This window comes from Podarcis liolepis (assembly GCF_965112155.1).
Source record: "Podarcis liolepis genome assembly, chromosome: 7".
NCBI lineage: Eukaryota > Metazoa > Chordata > Lepidosauria > Squamata > Lacertidae > Podarcis > Podarcis liolepis.
In genome coordinates, this window is record NC_139561.1 from 61,336,001 (window position 1) to 61,359,972 (window position 23,972).

At 45.8% G+C, this 23,972-nt stretch overlaps 1 protein-coding gene across 10 annotated transcripts in view; it reads left to right on the forward strand.

Moving 5' to 3' along the window:
* Positions 1-23,972, forward strand: part of ADGRB2 (adhesion G protein-coupled receptor B2) — a 160,342-nt gene that overhangs the window by 122,626 nt on the left and 13,744 nt on the right. For 9 of the 10 annotated variants that reach the window (XM_083511561.1, XM_083511562.1, XM_083511559.1 and 6 more), the window contains 7 exons: positions 1,334-1,437; positions 2,615-2,717; positions 10,479-10,629; positions 14,054-14,123; positions 15,617-15,683; positions 16,051-16,136; positions 19,195-19,293. In XM_083511561.1, the coding sequence (XP_083367687.1) occupies positions 1,334-1,437; positions 2,615-2,717; positions 10,479-10,629; positions 14,054-14,123; positions 15,617-15,683; positions 16,051-16,136; positions 19,195-19,293 (680 nt within the window). The remainder of the gene's footprint in view (positions 1-1,333; positions 1,438-2,614; positions 2,718-10,478; positions 10,630-14,053; positions 14,124-15,616; positions 15,684-16,050; positions 16,137-19,194; positions 19,294-23,972) is intronic. The other variant, XM_083511563.1, reaches the window with a different exon arrangement.

Below are 23,972 nucleotides of genomic sequence, written 5' to 3' on the forward strand. Positions count from 1 at the left end.
CCCAACCCAACCCTGGAAACTGGAAGAACATAGGAACAGCATTGCTGTCAGGTCAGGCCAAAGACCCATTTAATGCAGCAACTTGCTCTCAAAGGGGCCAACCAGATTCGTATAGGAAGGCCATAAGAGTTGTAGTTTGTGGAACAGGAATTCCCAGTGCCATCACTAAGCTACAATTACCACATTTGTGTGTATGTGCATGTACATAATGCTTTCTGCATGAAACTTCGATCCCAAGTTATTAACAAATGTGGTGAGAAGAATCTTGGAGCCAGATCTTTAATCTAGCCAGTTTTACCCCTGCCAGTCAGTTGGCAAACCACTCTTTGCTTTCTAAGAGGGAGGAGGGTGTTAAATTGGTATTACAGATACCTGTTATACCTCTGGTCATTTCCAGGTGACCTTTCTGCTGAGCAGTCATACTGATTTGTTTCCAGGGGCTTAGACAACAGCAGTTATTTATTGAGCATTCATTTTTACTTGCTTGTGGGGTGGTTAGATGACGTTGTGCTTGTTGGTTCAAGAAAAATAAATAAATATAGATATAAAGAAGAATTCCTGGGTGCCAAGATCTAAGTTTGGAGCTAGTATTCTTTGGTGAGAGAACCCCAACAGAGATTCAAAATCACAAAATATGAAGCAAAATTAAGCATGGAAATGTAGGCAGTTAGATTTTTTAAATATGCCTTTGTGGGTTCCAAATCTTTACTTTTCGCCAGCCTAGAAAAAGACCACACATTTGGTAAGCTAAAAATGATTTGCTTACAAACTCTCTTAAGGTCATATTCATGTGCTTTTCCATACAGCATTTATTTTTTTTAAAAAAAAAACTTGCACAGGCTGTAAAACTTGGTTTAGTTACAGTGGTGAAACTTCCTAAATTATTGGTACAGGAACTCAAGAGTAGCTTGTGAGAGCCATGAGGTCAGAGCTTCAGCAACCAGCTCAGACTTCCTTACATGCTGAACTTCTCCTGGGAAGCAGCTCCTTAGTGGAGGAACTGCATATTGAAAGAAAAACATTTTACGGTGCTTCCAGATTGTTGCTATTTTCAGGTGTGGTTCAATCACAAAGTGGCAAATTCAGATTTAGGCAATTAGAGTTGAGCTGGAGCCCTTGTGCCACAAACTCACTTTCTTCAAAGATTAGACTTTTTGCAATAAAGAAAGTGACAGGGAATTGCATTCGAAAGAGTGGGTAACATTTGCCTGGCACTGTGGGACAACCAGCCTCATATAACAAATGGTTAAGTCCATAGAGTAAACTCACCTTGTGTGAGGGGTGGGGACTCTCTCACTCTCACTCTCTCCGTTTTCTGCTTCTACTCTTGCAGGCCATGGAATCTGGCAGCTCCCCCTCTGTCCCACTTATGATTGGTTGTGCTGTTTCTTGTATGGCTTTGTTGACCCTCCTGGTGATCTACGCTGCCTTTTGGAGGTAGGTTGGCTCAGCTATTCATGGCTAGAAGTAGACTCGAGAACTGCTCTTTGAGCTAGCTCTGGCTAGCTCAAAATCCTGGTAGAGATGTGACAGAGTCCTCTGAATGGAGTGATGGGGGCGGGTGAGTGGGGGCAGGTGGGAGGTGGGAATGCCATTCTGAATTTGAGCTGAAATAAAATCTTACACACATTAGAAATTTGGGGCATTGATAAGCGTGACTTTAGATGCTCCTTTTGCTTTCTCCTTTTAAAATTTGATTTAGAGGGTTGTTTTAAAGCAAGAGACATTTTATTGCTTCATTTGAAAGCAACATTCTATCGTCAAGATAATTACTTTATTAACCCCTCCCCAATATTTTTTTCAAAGCTCCTAAATTCAGCAACATATATAAAAGAGGATATAGTAAAAAAAGAATACAGCCTCCCATTTGAAAAAGTGACCTTTTGGTGTGAATGTGCTTGAAAATAAAATATTTAAGCCACAGATTAGCAAAAAGGGTGGCATTTTTCTCCCCCCCTCTTTTGATACATGCAAATGTATGGATTTGCCAATCAGTTCCACATTAGTGATTGTGAAGATAAGTGGGGAGGCAGCAATTATTGCCAGGTAAATGGCAGTTTGGGAGGTATCCTTTAAGCATTTTGCTAACTCCACGGGAGGTGATTTTCTTTGAGCCCATCCCATGAGACTAGCGCAATAGTTCCCAATTGATGGTCCATGTAACCCACCTGGGAGGTGTGTGGCACCAATCACATAACAAAAACTACCACAATTTTCAAAAGTAGCAGGTCTATGGCTTGGCTTTTGAAAAACAGGGGGTCTGCAGTACTTAGCTAATTGGGAAAAACTGGACTAGGGCACCATTTAAAAGCCTACAACAAAACAGTGTGGTCATAGAATCAGGAGGGGGGGACCCTTGGTAAAATCAGCATCCTAAAGGGAGTGGGGAAGGCATAGAGAAGGTACTGCTGAATCCAGGAAGACCCATCCATTACTTCAGGAAGTCGTTTTGAATTATGTTCTATAGTGAATACTACTTTTACCCCCTTTTATTGTAATTGCATACGTGATGTCATGCGCATGACGTCAGCCCCCCCAATGTTGAGTGCAATTTGGCCCCTGTGCTCCAAGTATCTCTCAAAGCTGCTCATCCCCATCACCTTCTTTCTTGCAGGTTTATCAAGTCGGAACGCTCCATCATTCTCCTGAACTTCTGTGTCTCCATTTTGGCTTCCAACGTGTTGATCCTGGTGGGGCAGTCCCAGATGCTCAGTAAGGTGAAAAAAGTTACTCCTTTGCAAGACATCTGCAGGTCATGCCACTTTGTTTCAGCCTTTGAGAGCGTGGCTCCATGCTGCTTCTAACATTGATTTCTATCTGTCCACCTTCCACTTTTTAAAACACATCTTCTCTATAAAGCTAAAGGCAAACTTTCAAAATTTGGGCCAGATATTCAAAATCTGAATAAAAAGGCCACCTTTTCGAAATGCGTGATATCTTGATTTTACAGCTTGATTAAGATGGAGATTTGAATGGAACACTAGGGAAATGATGTATCTTAAAGTTAAGCAATTGTGAACCTCTCTTTGATATCAGTGGGGAGGTTTAAGCCAATGGGCTCTTCCACCACTTTCTTGGCACCATTTGCTGACTGCAAAAGTGACAGGAGCAGCAGCTCAGTGGCCTTTGAGGACAAAATAAAGGCTGTGAGGGTGTCTACCAAGCAATTCTGTATCATGATGTAACATCTTGATAAGGGTTATATGGGGAAATAGTAGGCACTGCTGCCATTTGATGCCGCCACTGTGAAATAGCAGAAGTGGCGACAACAGGTGTGCAAAGGTGGCACTGGTTTCAGTGCCCCCACAAGCTACCAACATTAGGCTGAACTGTCCCGTTGGAGAACTTTCAGACAAGCTTTAATTTAAAGATGAGGTTAAGTATTCCCACTGAGATCAGTGGGATTTAAAAGTTTAAAGTTGGGCAAGATTGGGTGCTAAATAATATTAATAGTATCATGTAAGCACCTAAAAAGTACTTTATCAACCTAGTCGGGGTGCATGAAATAATATAATGTTAAATATTAACCCAGCAGATGGAGTATTTTATACCTTGTTTTTAAATATTTAAACACAGTTGAGCTCATAAAGAATATCTATTTAATTTTGACTTCTAAATTCATATTGAGGGGATCCTCTCTACAGCTTTTCACATAATGTGTGCCTCCCCCGCCCTTCTCTCTCAAGGTTATGCTTCTGATTGTGTGTCTTCCTTTCGTTTGCCTTTGGAACCTGATATTTGAAGGTGTATAGAGACTATCTGTGCCTTAAGGCACAGATTCCCAGAGGCAAGCTGAATGCAGCTGGGAACAGAACTCTGGCCTAGAGAAGCTCCCACCCCACCCAGAACTCTTTATATGTTCCACCTCAAAAGAGTTTGAGGAGCTTTCCCAGTCACTTCTCCCCCCTCCCATCACTCCCAACTCTCTCTAGCTACATCATTGTCACTGAGAGGGAAGGAAGGAGGCAGCAGCTGTTTGGGAGATGAGTCATACTGAGTGAGAGAGCCTGCCCTAGTGCTTGTCTGTCTGCATGAAGGAAATTGCAGTATTTGGTTATCTGCAGCCAGCACACCCAGGAAGAAAAGGGGGCAATGCTACATAGCTGAGTAAAGAAGTACTGTGTGCTGGAAAATGTTTCTTATTTAAGAGAGACAGAAGCAGTGCTTGGGCACAGAATTCAGTGCCTGAGAATGTCTGTTTCTTGTTGGCTTGAAAGAACATGGGCATCAGTTGCAGGTGGGGGGGAGCAGTTTTACAGGGGAGGAGAGGAGTCCACGATAAGATGCTCTCAGCGAGCTCCCTTAAAATGTAAGGGGTGAGGACTGTACCATTCTCACTGCCCACCCATCCCATAGTGCCAACTAAAGTCATCTCACCCTTGTGGCCCCTGCTCCACTCCACCACTGTAGAGAGAGTTTGGATTTGATATCCCGCTTTATCACTGCCCGAAGGAGTCTCAAAGCGGCTAACATTCTCCTTTCCCTTCCTCCCCCACAACAAACACTCTGTGAGGTGAGTGGGGCTGAGAGACTTCAGAGAAGTGTGACTGGCCCAAGGTCACCCAGCAGCTGCATGTGGAGGAGTGGGGAATCGAACCCGGTTCACCAGATTACGAGACTACCGCTCTTAACCACTACACCACACTGGCTCTACTGTAATCTCAGAGGAGCTGCTCCAGCCTGCCTGGTCCCTTTGGACCCAAAGCTGTGGTGGGCAGAGCAGCCACCACTAGTGATGGGGGAGAAATTTCACTTTGCATTTTACCGAGAAACTGTCTAATTTCACACTTCTCCAAATGTTGCGATGCACTTCACAGAATGCACACCAATGCATATGTTAGGGGAAAATTTGTGTGGATCCATATGACAGTGAAAATAACATAGAGAAGTTGATTGATTTAGAGGAGTTTGCTTGCAAAAATGTTTGTACTAGTCAGAACTTTATACACAAAAGTGTTATGGTGTACACTCTCATTTCTTGTGTCCAGCTGTTATCCCTGGTGACGTGGGTTTTGCAGGTTTCAGGGCACTCCAAAACCTGTAGCATCTCTTTAACCAGTGGGATAGGGAAGAAAAGAATGTGCCCATCTAAAACAACAATTGTTCTTTCATGCCATAATTGACTCTCTGGGGGGAAACAATTCTGTCAGGCTCTGGTTCCATTTGCTGTGATACAATCTGGGGAGCAGCATATCTTCATCCATTCTCCCCTCCACACCTATCCTTTCTAAAGTGCAAACCCTCCAGAACTGACATGTGAATTTCAGCCCAGGGAGATCAAAGGTGGCTGCAGCCTCCCTCTCAGCCCCCAGGCAGCCCATCCATTGCTGAGCAAGGGACCTCGTGCATAATAGATCACCACCCTGCAGCGTTTCCTCTTGATGTACTAGAGACATCGAGGAGCTCAGAAAGCATGTTGCAGGCATGAGTAGTACAAGGAGGGGCACGTGTATGCCAGAGGAGCTGCTAGCACGTCTGGGCCTTGCTGGATGAAACCCTTGTTAATGAAATGGCCGGGGGAGTTGCTGCTTCTGGACTGTGGCAGGAGACAGGCAATTAGGAGTTGCTTTGTTTTCAAAAGAGAGAATTGTATTGTGATTGAGCAACTATTGCCAGCCTGAGTTGCAAAACAAGCAAACAAAACTATTGCAAAGTAAGTTGAAATGTATCAATTTTCAGCACTGCAGACTATCAGATTGTAAAGTTTCCCAATTGTTTAGATTTTTAAAAAATCCTTGGTAATCAACAATGTTCTTTTGGGAATGAAAAATATCTTGTAAATTTCTCACTGTTTAGCATGTGTAAATAATAATAATAATAATAATAATAATAATAATAATAATAATAATAATAATTTATACCCTGCCCATCTGGTGGGGTTTCCCCAGCCACCCTACCCTATGAGTCAGTGGTAGGGAACCTCTGGCACACTGGCCTAGTTAGGTTTCCATTCCAAAGATACTAGATGTGATTGTAGTGGGGCACAGGAGGATAGTCTTTCTTTCTTTCTTTCTTTCTTTCTTTCTTTCTTTCTTTCTTTCTTTCTTTCTTTCTTTCTAGTGTTTAGACTTTGTTTACAATTTGAAGTTTCTGAGAGAGAAATTAAAGTATATTTAAAATACCATAAGATCAACAAGAGCTACTAGAGGGGAACAAATGTGTGTGCAAATATTCCCCCCCCCTCATCCTTCAGGTGTCCCATCTGCCACTCTGCTTCTAAATCTTTGGGCCATGCTAGGTTCAAAAACTCCATTCTGAAGGAAATCAGCCCTGAGTGCTCACTGGAAGGACAGATCATGAAGTTGAGGCTCCAATACTTTGGCACCTCATGAGAAGAGAATACTCCCTGGAAAAGACCCTGATGTTGGGAAAGATGGAGGGCACAAGGAGAAGGGATGAAAGAGGACGAGGTGGTTGGACAGTGTTCTCGAAGCTACCAGCATGAGTTTGACCAAACTGCAGGAGGCAGTGGAAGACAGAAGTGCCTGGCGTGCTCTGGTCCATGAGGTCACAAAGAGTCGGACACAACTAAATGACTAAACAACAACAACAACAGGTTCAAAACAGGGGAGCTGCAAAGCCCCTGAAAGGCCTTAATGCACAGCTGGTGGGCTGTGTTCAGCTTCATGGGCCACAGGCAGGCTCTTGCTGTCTACCTTACCCACATCAGCTGTCCTAATTCCTGTCTCGCTCCTTAACCGCCATAGGGGTGATGGAGAAGTTTGATTCAGTTCACATTTAAAGGTGAATGTATCTAATTCCAAAACAAAATGCAAGCCAAAGTACAGCCATCCTTCAAGATTCACGCTTCTGAAATGCAGTTCTCCAACCAAGTAATGCATACAGAAATTTACAAACATGGGGTGAAGTGGCATATTTGTCCATCCCTAAATCTCCATGAGAAGCTGAAAAATCTAAGGCTAATCACATATTATACAAATATGCAGGTTTCCTAAATTAACCAACAGAGAAGTAAATACATACAAAATGTACCTAATGGGTTGTATGTGCTTGTTTGTTTATCATAAAATGTATACACTACTTGATTGGTTGTTTTTTTAAAAAAAAAACACACCCTCAAAGCAGTTTACAAAAAGATAAAATAATAAAATCGTGGAAAAAGTCATGATTTAGAAGTTACAATACGAAACAGAGTTAAATTACCTAAACCTTCTAAGCTTGACTAAAGAAGAATGTTTTCAGCAGGCCCTGAAAAGAGTACAGTGAAGGCACCTGCTTGATATCAGTATATATGAATATACTTGTGACATTATGCTGCAGGAATATATTACAGTCTGGAACTTGACTCTTATTGTATGTGTTTATATGCATAGTCAGGCTCTTAAGAAAACAAGGCATGGGAGACATGCACAAAAGCAGGCACTCGATGCAAGGGGTGGTTTTGAACTGCCAAATTCCATGTTTAAATCCATTTAAAATGGATTTCTTCTCTGTCCCTAGTCCCACACTGTGCAGGCCTGGCTTAGGCTAAATGCAGAGCCCGTTAGATGCTGTTGCTGGTGGACCATCCCTTTGCCGTTTGTTGCAGCATTGGGAATCTCCCGTGTTTCATGGCCCAAATTGTGCTTGTGCATTGCTGGTGTTTTGTGTCCTTTTTCCATGCTTAGCTCCTTCTCCAGCCTGTGGACCAGAGCCAGGCATGCCCTATTAGCACTTGTCTCTTTGTGACAATGCCAGTAAACCTAATGCAGCCATTGACTGATTAAAGTCGGTGGGAGTGTGAAGGTGGAGGCTGGTGGGGACAACAGCCACTTCTGCCAGTTTTGATCCAGCAGGGCTTGCAGTGTCTTTCAACTACAGGGCCCATTTTATTTTGAATAAATTCCCATATGCGAATGAACCCAGGAGTGGGGGCAGAGGCAGAGCTACCTGCTTCGGCACCTGGAACGACGCACATGTTGTGCACCCGGGGGCAGGGCCGTGGGGATGGGGCGAGTGTCCCGGGGGTGAGACACTCAGTGGGGCAGAGCGAGCCACCCATGGTGGGCTGCTTCCTGGGCAGGGGGAGGGAGAGAGCTGCGTTGCTTTGCCAGCAGCCTTCCTCCCTTCCCTCTTCCTTTTGACAGCTCGGGGGAGGCTCCCCCACCCCAGGAAGCAGCCGGGGAGTGGGAGGCAACGGCACACCGCCCACCAGTGACTCCCAAGCCTCCCCTGAGCTGTCAAAACGAAGGGGGAAGGGGGGAAGGCTGCCGGCAAGGCAGCGCAGCTCCGCCCCTTCCCCCAACAGCTCGGGGTAGGCTTTGGAGTTGCGGGTGGACAGCAGGCTGAATGTCACCCCCCTCAGTACTGACACCTGGGGTGGACCGTCCCCACCCCCACCCCACCCCTTCCTCTGCCCCTGGGTGGTGGAGAACTTTGATTTAGTTCACATTTAAAGGAAACCTACCTAATTCATGCTTTCTGAAACATAGCCATACTTTAAAACTAGAAGTACAGTTCCCTGGCCATGTAAGGTGACCTGAAATTCATATGCTAGGGTAAAATGCACATAAAAGTGCATATACAGTGGACGCTCGAGTTGCGAACGTGATCCGTGTGGGATACACGTTTGCAACCTGCAGAGTTCACAACCTGTGTCTGCGCACGCGTGGGTTGAGATTCGGTGCTTCTGCGCATGCTCAAAGCGTAATTTAGCGCTTCTGTGCATGCGCGACTGCCAAAACTCGGAAGTAACCCATTCTGGTACTTCTGGGTATCAGTGGTCCACAACCCAAAAAAAATTTAACCTGAAGCGTCTGTAACCCGAGGTATGACTGTATTAGTGAAAACAGCATTAAAATGCATCATGATAGGGGAAATCACTGTGCAACAATGTGTGTATTAGGCAAAAATGCATACAAATATGCATTGCTTTCTTTCTAAAAAAAAAATGTTTGGGGTACCCTCATTTTGATTCAAGAAAACCACCATTTTATAGTTCAAATCAGGAAAAATAAATATAGTAAATGGACAAAAGTGCAGATTCACAAAATCTTTAGGAGTATGCTTACCCCTGCATCCCCCCAGACATGTATCTGTTAGGAGAAATTAGCCCTAAAATGCTGATGAATTTTCATGAGGGCTTTTTTTCAAAAAGGAATTTGCAAAGTGATGTGGAAAACTGAGCATAAAACCGGAAAAATGAGGAACTGAGAGAAACTGAAATCAACAGATTTTCCCATCCCTACTGGGGCCCTGTGATCAGTGTTGTGTTTCAGGAGCTGTATGCACATGTGACTGCATTCATGCACCAGATGCCTTCACAATTTAGAATATGCTCATTGCAGCAAGCACAGAGGCTTAAAGGCCTCCTTCTTCACAGTACGACTTTTTCAGGAGTGTCAAAAAGCACATCCCACCTTCAGTTTCTTTCTATACTGTTCTCCTTCATGCAATTTCCCCCGTCGTGCTCCTTCCCTTTGCAATCATCAGCCTCACTTCCCCACACTGTTGTTTTAATCCAGTTGATTGTCAAGGTGACCCATGTGATTTGGGTCGATGACATCACAGCAATGTATCAGTGATGACAATGTCATGGAAAAGCAGAGTCACACAATATGCTACTGGCTAAGAGTGAGGCAGGAAGTCCCTTTGCTTAGTCGTGGGTTTCTGGGCCAGACTTCCCAGTTTGCCATATCAACTTGGATTTTTAGTAGAACTTCGTGCTCTTGTCAACCAGAGCCAGGTGCAAAAGACATACAGTTAGAAAGAAAGAGCAGGGTGTCTCTGAGGCACATCTGAGCCCGCAAATTCGTTTTCAGTGCCAGAACTGAATTGAGCTCACAGTCCTTTCACTCACAAAAAGTCCACTCCTGAGGTTAGCTTTCTTTATTTCAGCAGCCTAATTTAGGTCATTTTCTTGTTGTTAAACAGTTGCACGTCACAAACCCTTTCTGATCTATTGCAAGTTACACAGAAATCTGCCAGTATGGGAGGAAATTCCCCTCGAGGGTTCAAGTACAGAGGCTCATACTAAATTCCTGAACAGCCAGCGTGCAATAATGCATCACAGCATCCCAGTCTGCCTTCCACTCACCCCTGCTTTTGATTCCTGAAATATGCATTGTTAGTTAGATTTGGAAAGTGACTCTCCAAGGAAAGGGGTTCAATGGCAAGGGGTGTGCATGCATGCCATTTGTTTTAGAATACAACCCAATTCATTTACCGTATTTTTTGCTTTATAAGACTCACTTTTTCCCTCCTAAAAAGTAAGGGGAAATGTGCGTGCATCTTATGGAGCGAATGCAGGCTGTGCAGCTATCCCAGAAGCCAGAACAGCAAGAGGGATCGCTGCTTTCGCTGTGCAGCGATCCCTCTTGCTGTTCTGGGATTCAGAATCCCCCCCTTGCTTTCCTCCTCCAAAAACTAGGTGTGTCTTGTGGTCTGGTGCGTCTTATAGAGCGAAAAATACAGTATGCTCCTGCATTCTGATGACTCTCATTCACTCCCTTCTTTTTATTCTCTTCCCCAATCTCCAGGGCGTGTGCACCATGACTGCTGCATTCCTCCACTTCTTCTTCCTCTCTTCCTTTTGCTGGGTGCTGACAGAGGCCTGGCAATCCTACTTGGCTGTGATTGGCAGGATCCGGACACGCCTAGTTCGTAAACGCTTCCTCTGCCTCGGATGGGGTAAGAGGGCATCTTCTCTTCTGGAACCAAAGTGTTGTCTCCTCCCGGTGGGGGGTGGGGAGGATCAGGGAGGCATCACACAGGGAAAGGGGGAATCGCCTTATAGGTCTGGTTCTTGCAGGAACATTCATTGCTTGTGGGCATATTTAACATTCTCAGTCCACTAGCACAGGAGTTTAAAGGTAGCTCAACAAAGAAATCCAACACAAGAGTTGTGCTTTCAGAAGCAGGTTGTGCAACAACTATTTCTTCTGGTGCAACCTGTTGCATAACAATCTTGGGTAAAGTGCTTGTGTTTTATCTTGTGCAGCAACATTCTGCCAGTGCAACAAATATACTGCTTGGTGACTTTCACACTACATTGGATCTTGAGCACATTAAGAATTGTAAGCGTGTCGTTTTGTATAATAAAACTGGACGATAAAAGGGCCACCTATTTGTGGGAATTAACTTTTTTTGCCTGAGAGGCATGCTTTTTAATCAGTTTAGATTCCAAACTGAATATTTGCCTGTTAGATTTTCGGATTGGCCAGAAAAGGAATGTTTTTGTGTATGCAGAACAGGTGAAATTGAATATGGTGAACTATATCTTACATTGTTCTTTTTTAAATTCATTGGAGGTTAAGTTTAATCTCCCCATTCAGTCCTGCTTACAAGCCCAACCAGCTGATTTTAAAATAAGATGGCATCTAGGAGAATCCGTCGGCTATAGGCTCACTTTATTTTCACTAGTTGTAGAGGTCTTTCTGAATTGGATCAGTGCTAAACGTTAAGGGAAGTGCATTTAATAAATGAGTGTTTTAAATCTTGTTTATTGTATTGTCAGGGTTCATCCCTGTCTTATTGGTTTGATGATTATCTTTCTTTACACGTGTGTTTTATTGTCGTGGCCACTGGCAATAAACAATAATAAAGCTTCAAGGTGAACCTGTGCATCAGATACAAACCTTACTGACTGCAGCAATAGCATCCAAGAAGTGGCTTGAAGGTGCAAGTGACTTAACCAGCAGAATCCTAGAGTTGGAGGAGGCCTTCTAGGCTACTTAGACCAGCCTTTGCTAGCCTGGTGCTCTCCATGTATTTTGGACTACAGCTGCCATCAGCCCTGTGCTAGATGAGGCGAATGGGAGTTGTAGTCAAAGCATCTGAAGGGCTTTTGATTGGGGAAGGCTGATCAACTCCTGCTCTGTGCAAGGAATCCAGAACTAGAACAGTCCCAGCACCCGTAAGGGAGAGCCCTTCACCCCTCTGGGCAATTGGCTCCATTGTCAAATTGCTCTTACTGTTAACAAAGTTTATTTTCCTAATGTTCAACCAAAATCCACCCTCCTGTCACTTCAGCCCATTAGATCTAGTCCTGTCCTGCCTTGTAGGGCATCAGGCAGCAAGTCTTTCTCACCTTTTGTGTGAAACCCCTCTCAGTTGTATAAAGGATGCTGCCATGTGCTCTTTCAGTCTTCTCTTCTGCAGGCAGAGCTTCCCCCAGCCTTTCCTCACTGCCAGCTTCTAACACCACAAATGGAATTCTTTCAGCACCTGCTGTCATCACCAGCACAATGCTTTGGTGATGAAGGCAATCAGTAAGGTGCAGAGCAGTCAAGGGATGTGCATGCTTATTGCAAGCCAGTCTTTGATCTCGGAAAAACACAGTTTGCACCCAATTGCTTTTGGAAGGAGGAGTTTCACAAACTGGGAAGTGTGAGGAGAATGAAAGCTTCACCTAACATGCAACAAAATCAGAACCTGGCATGGCATCAAGGGGGTTTCCAGACCAGTTTATTGGGCATCCTTACTTTTTGCAGGGAGATGCACTGACTATTTAATGAGTGTTCATTCTGATTCATTCGTGGGTAGGTTAGATGTTGTGTCAAAGCAAGTGTTATTACCCAACGCTTTCCAGTGCATTTCCCTGTCAATTTCCTTATTGCTATCTCATATCTTTTTGGGGAAGCAGTTTTGTAGCACAAGAGCTCCCAGTCAGCTTTAATAGTGTGAGCTGAATTTGCTGGTAGGTGACTAACTCCCGTCTGCAAACAGCAACAGTCAGGAAGCACCCCAGATGTCCAGAATTGGGAATGTTCAGAAAATAACTCCTGCAGGTTGGAAAACTTAGGGCAGCTTATGAGGTGAGCCATTGCAAGGTGAGCCAAACCCCTCTCTGCAGATTGGCTTGGCTCATTTTGTAACCAGCAGTTCAGTCTGCAATTAGCTGACCTCTATGCCAACTTTGCTTGCTATTCATTTCACTCCCCCCCCCTTTCCCAAACTTAACCTTCTGGGTAGGGAGGGAGAGAAAGGTAAGACTGGGCCACACAATCAAAGAATTCTTGGTAGAAAGTCGAGCGTTCCTCCATTTGCTCTTTGAGACAAAAGGTAGGCTGGTTGTAGATAAAGATAGAGAAATTCCACCTGTAACTAATCAGTACAATTCAAAATCTGTGTGTGGCAACTTTACCCTCTAACCACTTTGTTGCAGAGGTTTGTGTGAATCAAGTGCCAGGAACGGGGCAAAAACTTGTGGGCAGGGGAACTCAAAATGCAAAAGCAGCAAAAACAAAAACACTGTTTGTGGTGGGGGGAGGGGGGAGGGAAACCTGATTCATGCAAACCTACACAGCTTTTTGGGTCAATCCTCAAAATAAGTCATTAATGCCCTCCCCTGCCAGTTCCCCATTGCTTTGGAAGAAAAGAAAAATAACCCTTACTATTGCAAAATGGGGAAGTAACTGACGCTGGAAGCACGCCGAGGTCACTATCAAGCAGGGTAAGCATGCTCAGAAACATAATTTCCTTGTGGGATCAAGGGACCTGCAGTTTACTCAGAACAGCCCAATTGGTCCCAGCAGAAAATGGTGGGTCTGAGCATGGTCAGAACTGTCACTTCAAGGTCAGGAGCTTAGCAGGCCTGCATGCTTCACTGGTAGTAAGCAGAACTCTCTCCTGCTGCCCGTTACCTCTCCCCCTCCATTCCAAGGATGCATTAAAAAGATATCGTGCTGGGTTTTGTGAGCATTCTTTGCAAGTGCTCTCAACCCCCCTGGGGATTTTGGGACTATGCCAAAGGACTGCTCATAGAAACCAAGATGGTTTGTGAGATGGTCAGATGTAGGAATGGATGGGGATTTTATTCAGGCTGCATTTTAAAGTGAATCAACCTAGTTCAACAGTCCAAGCTCAGAACTGCCAAACAACATGCAGAACACAGCTATCAGTCAGAATCTCATAGCTCTCTGAATTTTGCAATGCAGTTAATGATGCAAATGCTTAGGGGGAAAAATGTGTGTGTTTTAAGGGGGGGGGGTCCTTTCCCCATCGCTTGGACCCAGTTCTCCCGTCCCTGGTAGCTGGTTCTCCACAAAGTGCTTCAAATGCAGAATTCTTTTGTGGTTTTGCCTGCATTTTCATCTCTGTATTTCCCATCTAGGGTTGCCAGCCTTGGTAGTTGCTGTCTCTGTTGGCTTTACTCGGACCAAAGGATACGGAACATCCAGCTAGTAGGTTCCATAGGTTCCAAAGCTTTCTGGTCTCATCTTCTTAAAATAAAATGGGGAGGGAGAAGGAGAATTGAAACATCTAAGGAGAACCTAAGAACCCTCAACGCGTCTGAGATTGGAGCAGGCTGTGTAGATATAGATAGGGAGAGAGGATTTAAATCAGTTTGCATTTAAAGGTCAATGAGCCTAATTCACACTTTCCAAAACAACAAGTGAACTAAAACATAGTCAACCCTCAAAGTTCACATTTTTTCCAACTATTGTAATGCAGATCTCCAGCCAAATAATGCTTGGGGGAAAGCATATACTAGGGTAATGTTTGCATTTAAATGCATGTATACATTAAAACTTCATACAAAAATGTCGTGTATTAGGGGAAATTGCTTTGAAAAAATGTGCACATTAGACAAAGTTGCTTAATGTTAGTAGTAGTAGTATCCTGCCCATCTAAGTGGGTTGCCCCACCCACTGGGTGGCTTCCATCAAAAATGTGTTTATGTAAGGAGAAATTCATACTAAAATGCTGACGAATTTTCATGAGGATTTTAAAATATATATATAAAATATCAAACTACAGTGGTGCCTCGCAAGACGAAATTAATTCGTTCCGCAAGTCTCTTCATCTTGCGGTTTTTTCGTCTTGCGATGCACGGTTTCCCATAGGAATGCATTGAAAATCAATTAATGCGTTCCTAGGGAAACCGCCTTCAGACCAGGTCCGGGGACAGTCTGTCCCTGGACCTCTTCTGAAGGCTGGGGGGGGGACAAGGGCTTTTCTTCCCACCCCCAGCATTTTAAAAAACCCCGGGACAGCGGAGGACTTCTCCACTGTCCGGGCGATCTTAAAATGCTGGCAGGCGGCATTTTAAAATCGCCCCGGGACAGCGGAGGACTTCTCTGCTGTCCGGGGCGATTTAAAAGCCCCTGGGAAGGCAGGCAGGGGGGACAAAGACTTTTGCCCCCTGCCAACCTTCAGAAGAGGTCCTGGACCTCTTCTGAAGGCGGGCGGGGGGCGAAAGTCTTTGCTCCCCCCCACCTGCCTTCAAAAGCCCTCCGGGACAGGCAGGCAGGGGGAAGCAAAGACTTTTGCCCCCCGCCTGCCTTCAGAAGGTGTTCCCTCCTCCCCGCCCAGCTTCGGAGCACCGGGAGAAGCGATCTCCCCGCCGCCCCTTGCTTCAAAAGAGAAGACCCGCTGTCCCCGGGGCAAGCTTCGTTTTGCGAAGCAAGCCCATAGGGAAATTCGTCTTGCGAGGCAACTCGAAAACGAAAAAACCTTTCGTTTTGCGAGTTTTTCGTCTCGCGAGGCGTTCGTCTTGCGGGGTACCACTGTAATATGAAACATGGAGAACTGAACTTAAAATTGGAAAAGTGAGAAACCGAGAAACCAAAATTGACTGTTTCTCCTGCCCCTGTTTAAAAACTTGGAATCCAGGGGCCTTAAACTTTGAGATCTTTCTTGACCCTTCCTCCTCTTTCTTGGCTTCTCTCCCCAGCTGCTGGCTGTCCCTTGAAGGAGGGCTGCTCTACGCCTTTGTTGGCCCTGCTGCTGTGATTGTTCTGGTAGGTGCTCAAATGCTGCCCAGTGGTGTTGGTGGCCGTTAGCTTGTTCTGCGGATCATTTACTATGCTGCCATTTCATCGCTTTCCATGCCGGTGAGGAAAAGGCCTTTAGGAGACTCGTCGTTTTCTCCCTTTTAGGTTGAGCACTTTAAGAAATTTTGTTGATATGCCCTTTGCTTTTGTTGTTGTTGGGGTTTTTGTTTGCTTTTAAAGGGGCTGTTTTTGCATTTTGTGGAATAGTAAGTCGCTTTGAGGCATCTTTTTTCATTTAACAGCTGTCTGCTGCAATGTGAATTTTAAGGGGCCTAGAAATTAGATAGCCCTGGGATTCTGCTGATTGTGGATCTCTCTCTCTCTCCACTGCCAGGTCAACATGCTGATCGGAATCATCGTCTTCAACAAGCTCATGTCTCGGGATGGCATCTCAGATAAGTCCAAAAAGCAGCGAGCTGGGTAAGGCCACCCCCCACACAAACACACACTGCACACACCAATTCCAGACACTCTTTTTGTGACAAAATGCTGAAGCTGGCGTACCTGCCAGGCAAACAAGGTGCCATATATGTGGTGGGGCAATGATGTAGGAAGGAAGGGTTCTTGTCTCCTGCTGAGCAAAATATAAAGGGTTTTTTTGGGGGGGAGCCCACCCCACTACCCTTCTATAGGGAGAAATCCCAGCAATCTGATTCTTATAGCAGATTCTGAAAATACAGTGGTGCCCCGCAAGACGAATGCCTTGCAAGACGGAAAACTCGCTAGACGAAAGAGTTTTCCGTTTTGGAGGTGCTTCGCAAAACGAATCTCCTGTGGGCTTGCTTCATAAGACGACAATGTCTTGCGAGTTCCTGCTGGTTTTTCCCCCTTTCCCCCCTTTTTCTAAGCCGCTAAGCCGCTTATCAGCTGATCCGATCATCCGATCAGCAGATAAGCCGCTAAAAGCCGCTAATAGCGCTAATCCGCTAATCCGTCAATGGGCTTGCTTCGCAAGACGAAAAAACCGCTAGACGAAGAGAATCACAGAACAGATTCTTTTCGTCTTGCGAGGCACCACTGTAATTAATATGGATATTTGGCTACCAGTGGCTACCAGCCATGTTGGCTATATACAGAAGGAGCTCTCTTCCAGTAAGCAACAGTAACTCACCTGCTGGGAAGCTAGCATAGTGGCTCCATCCCATCTGGTGAGCTGCTTTTGGCTGTGTACTCCCTCCAGTATTGGAGGCGGTATCCCTCTGAATATCACTCACTGGGGAGCTTGAGCAGGGAGATTGCTGTAGTCCTCAGGCCCTGCTTGCGGGCTTCCCGCTGTGAGTACAGAATGCTGGACTAAATGGGCCTTTGTTCTGATGTGGAAGGACTGCTATGTTTCCTAAGCAGGGACCTCCAAGTTCACCAAGATCAGCTGAAAATTTGGTGGCAACTTATAGACACACAAAAAACCCCCAATGCAGTCTGCTTTGCTAGTCATATTGGAAAATAACTTCCCTTGATATCACAGGCACATGCATACACATACTGCCCTTTCTGAATCCAATGTGACCTTAGCTTTTTTGGGTGCAATACAGCCTTCCCCAAACTGACACCCTCCAGATGTATTGGACTACAACTCCCATCAGTCCCATCCAGCATAGTCATGCTAGCTGGAGCTGATGGGCGTGATAGTCCAATGCATCTGGAGGATGCTATTTTGGGGAAAGCTTTTATAATGCATCAGAAATGCACTTTTACCATCTCAGAAAGACAAGGTATAACTCTGAGTTCCCAAGGTAGGTTTGCATGCTGCCTGCGTGGTCGCTCAGACTTCACTTAGTTACCAGTTTTTTGTTACTTTAGGGAAAAGAACATCAACTCCTCCAAGCCCTCTTTCACACAAGCGCTTGCGAACAGAGTGCCACATGGTGTGAAGCCTCCAGGTGCCTGTAGCAGCTAGCTGTTCCAACAGCTGCTACAACCGCCTGCTGAGAGCCCGCTTGTTCTCCGATGCAGCTTCAAACCCAAGAAGCAGCTAGGCTCTGTGGGAGGGAGGGAGGGTGAGCAAGCTGGAACACTGCAGCAATGCTGGGAGGAAGGGTTGCGAGGGGGCTCTCCACAGGCAGCTGCAATAGCTGCTGGAAACACTGGCTGGCTCAGCTGAGAACAGTGGGTTTAGGTTGAGAAAGTGAGCCCTGAAAAAATGCACCGCTAAAGTCACCCCATGGCGGCTTTGCTCAGAGTTAATGATGGCAATAAAACATCTACTCCACTTTCCCTTCCTATTTTGAGTCCTAGAGAGATTGAAATAATGAATGGGAGTGTGCACGTATGTGAGTCTATGTGCATGCGTGCATAAATGTGTGTGCATAAAATTACTTTTAGAAATGGGGGAGGTTTGAAAAAACACCAACTTGAATGAGGCGGGCCACTTGAAATTGTTCAAGGCCCTATTTTGAATAGAGTCTGACTCAGAGTGGAACTGACTAATATCCCAGCATTGTATTTCCCTGCCAGCCCCTTACCATGAAGAAGGGAGGAGGGTAACATGCATTGGAGGGCTCCCTTGAACAGAAACCCTCCCAGGGAATGGCATTTCCTGCTCAGGATCAACAGCCCCACAATCCCCAGTGGGAAAAGGCTCACTGTGCATTGGCTGCATGTTGATGGGAACTCATTATCTGTTTGTCCTTCTCCAGAATAAGGCTTTCAAGGAAATGGGGAGCAGCCCCTAAATGGGATTTTTGAGCAAATCAATCCTTTGAAAAGCTTATTAAGTAATGAACACTCAAAAATCCAAATTTATTTTGGGGACGAGACATTGGGGCAAGCAGCATCCCTGTCATCAGCAGGGCTCAGCTGCGCAAGCCAATCTTAGAGGGCTGGGTGCCCAAATTTCCCAGCTCTACATTGAGAGTCAGAGCTCTGCTCACCCTCAAAGTGCCATTTTTGCCATGTGCAGACATCAGTGGCCCACTGTGTCGAGTGTTCCTGCCCTGATCGTACAGCCACTCTCTCACACACACAGTGGCAAAAAGCTCAAACCCTCATTTTAAGAACACCTCATTCAAAGCTTTTGGGGCAGTAGAGCTCCAGTTGATGGTGGCGTGGCAGGGAGGAGGGCTCAGCCTCTGCCTGTTGCCTGGAATGTCAGGAGACACTGCTGAGTATGTATGGCACAGCTTGAGATAGAAGAGGGACAATGCCGAGTCCCACCCTCTCTCCCAAAAAGGCAGCCTTTCCCCTCCTCTTCAGCATCTGCCAAAGGGGCTAAATCCTGCCCTTGAATTTCTGCCTGCCTTGCTTCATGCTGGCCATTAACAAGCCGTGCTTCCTGCAACTAACCCAGCTCTCTATTTCTCTCTTCTCTTTCCCCCTCCTCAATTGCTTTCTCCCCATTCCTCCTCCTGTCGGTCTTGTCGCCTCCTTTTCCTTCTGGCTACTTTGTCTTCTTGCTGTGCCTCTTCCCTTCCACACCTTGATGGGCTGGTGGGTGCAACATAATGCATGTTGGTTGGTGTGGAACTGGGACCACCCTCAGCTTCAAGGATCCCCCGTGTGGCAGCCTGCTCTTGAAATGTACCAAGTGCGGTGTGGTCTCCAGCACAGCCCTGCTCACCGCCACTGCCAACAGCGCCATGTTAGTCTCTCTCTCTCTGTCCTCCTCACGCACTTGCTCTGCTGGCTGCCTTCTCTCTCTCTCTCTCTCTCTCTCTCTGGCTGCTTTGTTGACAGTGCATGTTGATGGGTGCTAAATTTTTCTTTCACTCGGCTGGGCTCTGTAATTTTACAGTTAGAAATGTCACCTGCTCTCACAGGAACTGCTAACGTTTACTTAAGGCACAATTCCTTAGCTAGCAATTACTTTTGATGCTGTGGAGCCTCTTTATAGTGCCGGTTGATGGATACCATGGAGCAGTGATGGGGAACCTCCAGTCTCCGAATCTCATTAGGTCCACCAGGCCTCCCCATTCAGCTCACAAGGCTGTTTCAGCCAAGTCACACCCACCTGCTCCTATGTGACGCTGGGTAAAGGGCAGGTAAAGAAGTGGCTCGTATCAAAAGTAGGGCTTGCATAGGTACCTAAAAAGAAAGCCCTGTGCCTCTGGAAGCAACAAGGATCAGTGGCTTGTTGATACTTTGGAAGTGCTGCACCTTCACAAGCACTGCTGTGATTAGGCCAAGGGAAATGGATCTGCCTGTCAGATGGCAGGGAGAGGGGTGACCCCATCCAACTGTTTAGGTTGGCCCCTCCAGGGGTTGGGGAGGTAAGGACCTGCAGCTCATGGGGCAGATCCAATTCCCCACCCCCACCACATACTTTTGTCTAGTCTGGCTGGCAACCAATTCCCAGGGTCTCTGTTTTCTGAATTCCTGTGATCCTCAATCTTTGAGATGTCATAGACAGTGGCAAAGCTGCATGCTCCGCTACCGGGGGCAGAGAGCAGGTGGGGGAGTGGCTGCCCCCCTGGGGCGTAGTGTGCATCCCTGGGGGCGTGGCACGTGTCCAGGGGGCCCGCCACGATGGCACCCTACCAGAATAGTGGTGCTGGGGGTGGTCTGCTCCCTCCCCGCTCCCATTCCTCCACCAGTGGTCATAGATTGAACTTTGGACCTTTGCATGCAGAGCACATATGCTTTTCCACCACTGAAACCTCTTCTTTCCTTGCCAAACCAGGGCTTCTTGATTTCAGGCTGGAAGCTGCCATTTCAGTGGGGTGGAACTTCATCTCCCAAACCACTGAGGTTCTGCAAATGCCCTGTGCCCAGTGTGGCAGCACCATGGTCCCTTCACGTGGCTGTTTTCGCCTCTGTGCTGCCTTTCCTAGGATGCTTCAACTACCTCCTCCTTCCTGAATCTGTCACCTAGATCAGCATCCCCCAGCCTGGTGTCCTCCTGATGTTTTGGACCATAACTCTCATCAGCCCTATCCAGCACATCTGATGGGAGTTGTAGGCCAAAACATCTGGAGGACACCAGGCTGCAGACCTAGATCATGCAGCAAATGGGATGTCATTATGTTGATGATGCAGAATTTAGCTCCATGATGTCATGGAGGATGTTCGTAAGAGAGGGCAGTTTAAAGAACAGAGGAAACATCTCATTTGCCAGTAGTGCTGAAACATCAACATCATTTTTTTATTTTATTTTTTCAAATGGAAGATGTTTTTCAGCACTGCCAAAACTATTTGCAAGAAGCAGCCAGTAGGTCTGGCCTTCACCCAAATGGCAATGGCAGTCGAGAGGGATGCTTGTGCAGTTGAATTTATCACCTCAGAATCTTCTCTCCACTGAACTGTCAAAACTCCTTCAGGTCATTTTTTTTTCCTTTAAAAAAAGACACTTTCAAAAACTATTTTTAAAAAATCTAATGAATTGAAGAACTGTTCGTTTACTGTCCTTTTAGGGTGCCCACAAGGCAATCCCAGACGCTGCATTATGTTTGAGCCAAGCTCTTCAATAGAACAGCTGCAGAAGTAGAGCCATAGGATGTCACTCTACTCCTTTCTGCTCTCTCCACCAGGAAGGACTGTGAGCCACCTGCTCTTCATCAGTACCTGCAAGGCCCTGAGGCTAAACTACACCCCCCCACACACACACACTGACTCCGCTGCCATCAGTTGCTCTTCTGCTCCCAGGTCTGTTGCCAGCGGCATCTGGGCTTGCTCCAGGGAGATGAGCAGGGAAGCGAAGTGACTGTGGCTTAAGGGTTTTTTAATTTTTAAAGGCAGTAAAAACACACACACACACAAAAACACCTTGCTGAAGAAGCACTTTTTGAAAAATCCCCTTATGTGTGAATTGCTTCAGATGGAAATTATTTTGGCAGCAGGGCAGAAACCATGTACCAGCTTGTCCAACCTACCCGGGGGGAGGGGAGAGTTGGGCAGCATGGAGTTCCTCCATCTCCTCTTGCAAATTGATTATTCTTATAAGCCTCTAGAATTAGGCATGGTTGGCACCCACCAGGGATGGGACAGAAATCCATTCTGTTTGCATTTTAATGTGTAATGTGAACCTACCACATTTGCACTTCCTGAAATGGTACGCAAACTGAAACATAGCTCCGCTTCAGAATTTGCTCTTCTCTGAATGAAAGAGAAAGGGGGAGGGGAAAGGACAGACAAGCAAATGTATTAGGAAACTGGTGGCCCTCCAGATGTTGTTGGACTCCAACTCCCATCAGCTCCAGCCAGTATGGCCAATGGTCATGGATGATGGGAGTTAAGAGCCCACCAACATCTGGAAGACCACCAGTTTCCCATATTCAGGTGGGATTTGGTTGCAAAAAATGCATATTCTAGACATAGGTTGTAGAGGGAACATGTCAAAATTAACATGCATGAAAATGCACACATATTTTCACATGGACTTTCTTAAAATTTAAACAACCAGCCTATGTGGAAATGGGGCAAACTAAATGTAGTAAAAATGAGAAGCTGAGCACCTAGAGCACTCTCATGCTCCAGCACAGCTCCCATTCATCTTAATGAGCCTTGCTTATTTATCTATTTAAAGCATTTATGCCCTGCCCATTATAGCCAGAGAGGCTCCCAGAGTGGTAGGCAAAAATCAGTTCTAAGGGGGTCCCAGCCCTTCAGCTCGCAGACGGAAAAGACATCATGTCACATGAAAAAGGGGGAACGGGGAGGGAGGAGGAAATATCCCAAGCAGAAGTTCTTAAAGTCACAGCCAATGTCAGTGACTGACTCTGTCCATTGCAATCAGCTCCATTTCCATTCCTCTACAGTTTGGCTTCCACTAAAACCTATGTTATGTTTCTCACTATCAGCGTTAGCCAAAACTGACATAATTAATTCTGATGCATTTCAACGGAAGGGAAATGTCACAAACAGTGCAGAAAAGAATGTAATTTTTAACTTAACGTTTGCGGGCTGAAGAAAGGACAATAGCCACTTCTGCTTGTATTTGCTTGCATGGTTTCTGTTTCAGACCTTGCACAAAACATGCGAATTACGGAAGTTTCTGTCCCCATTTCCATTTACGACTGGATTCTCTGGCATCCTTACTTATAGTTCTGTCTGTCCTGCCCTTGACAAGGCTTGTGCAGGAGCCTTGCCTGGTGGGCTGCACTTTCTTGCAAGACCAAAATCAGGACCCTCAACAAATTGGGGAGCGAGGAACTATGCAAACCACAAAATTCACTGGTGGAAACAAACCTTCAGGTGATGTTTGGCAAACTGGCAATAGGCACCACTTGGTTCCATTTGCTTCCCCTTCACAGTGTCTTCTCCTGATTATATTGCCAGGAACATTCTCCCTGTTTCCTTGCATTGCCTATAATGAGCCTTTAACAGCCGAGCGAAGCACAAGAGGAGACGTTAGAATTAAAAGATAGTTAGGTCTAATTAATCACATGCATGAGCTGTGGCTGCCTCCCTTTTCTCATCTCTCTCTCTTTCTCTCTCTGCATGACAGAGAGAAAATGAAGGGAATCCATCACATCTGGGAAAATTTTCCATTTTGATCTGGAAAGGCAAAGAGGGCAATGTGCATGGAGTTAAACAGCAGCTCTAAAATGGATTTTATTTTTACATTTCTCCTCACCCCACCCAAATGTGACCAGATGTGCAATTTGGGGAGGAGGTGCTATGTCTCTGCAAGAGCTGTATTGATATGGACAGTTCTCATCTTAGAAAAAGAAAAGTGCAGCCGCGTTGCAAGACAACCCCTTCTTAACAATTAGGATACCTCTAGAGAAAATGTGGTACAGCCAGTGCTTTTTTTCTGGGGCGACGCAGGGGGACGCATACCCCCTAAACATTTTGTGAATCTTTCTACTTTTGTCCATTTACTGTACTTCTTTTACCCAATTTGAACTATAAAATGGTGATTTTCTTGAGTCAAAACGAGAGTACCCCTAAACATTTTTAGGGGGGGGGGAGCACTGGGTACCTGTGAGGTGGGGCATGGTGAGGGCAAAGGATGCAGTTATTCCTTAACCTCCTGGCCTACCCAGTCCCCAGTCCCTTTCTGGACCTCTGTGAAGCCTACATCCTACTGAAAAAGCTTCTTACCTCTCACCAGCTAGTGTAGTTTGACCCACAATCTTACCGATGGTGTCACTGAAGAAATAAACCTCAGGAGGGTGCCCAGTCAGTGTAGACAGAGCTGGGAGCTAATGCATAGGCCTCACAGAAATTCAAATCCCAGGTCAGCTGCCTCTTTCACCCCAGTTCTTGGATACTGGGACCCTGCCAATGCCAAGGCTGCAATTACATTTATTTATTGCTTACTACAGGGGTGGCTGTGATGCGGGTGGCGCTGTGGGTTAAACCACAGAGCCTAGGACTTGC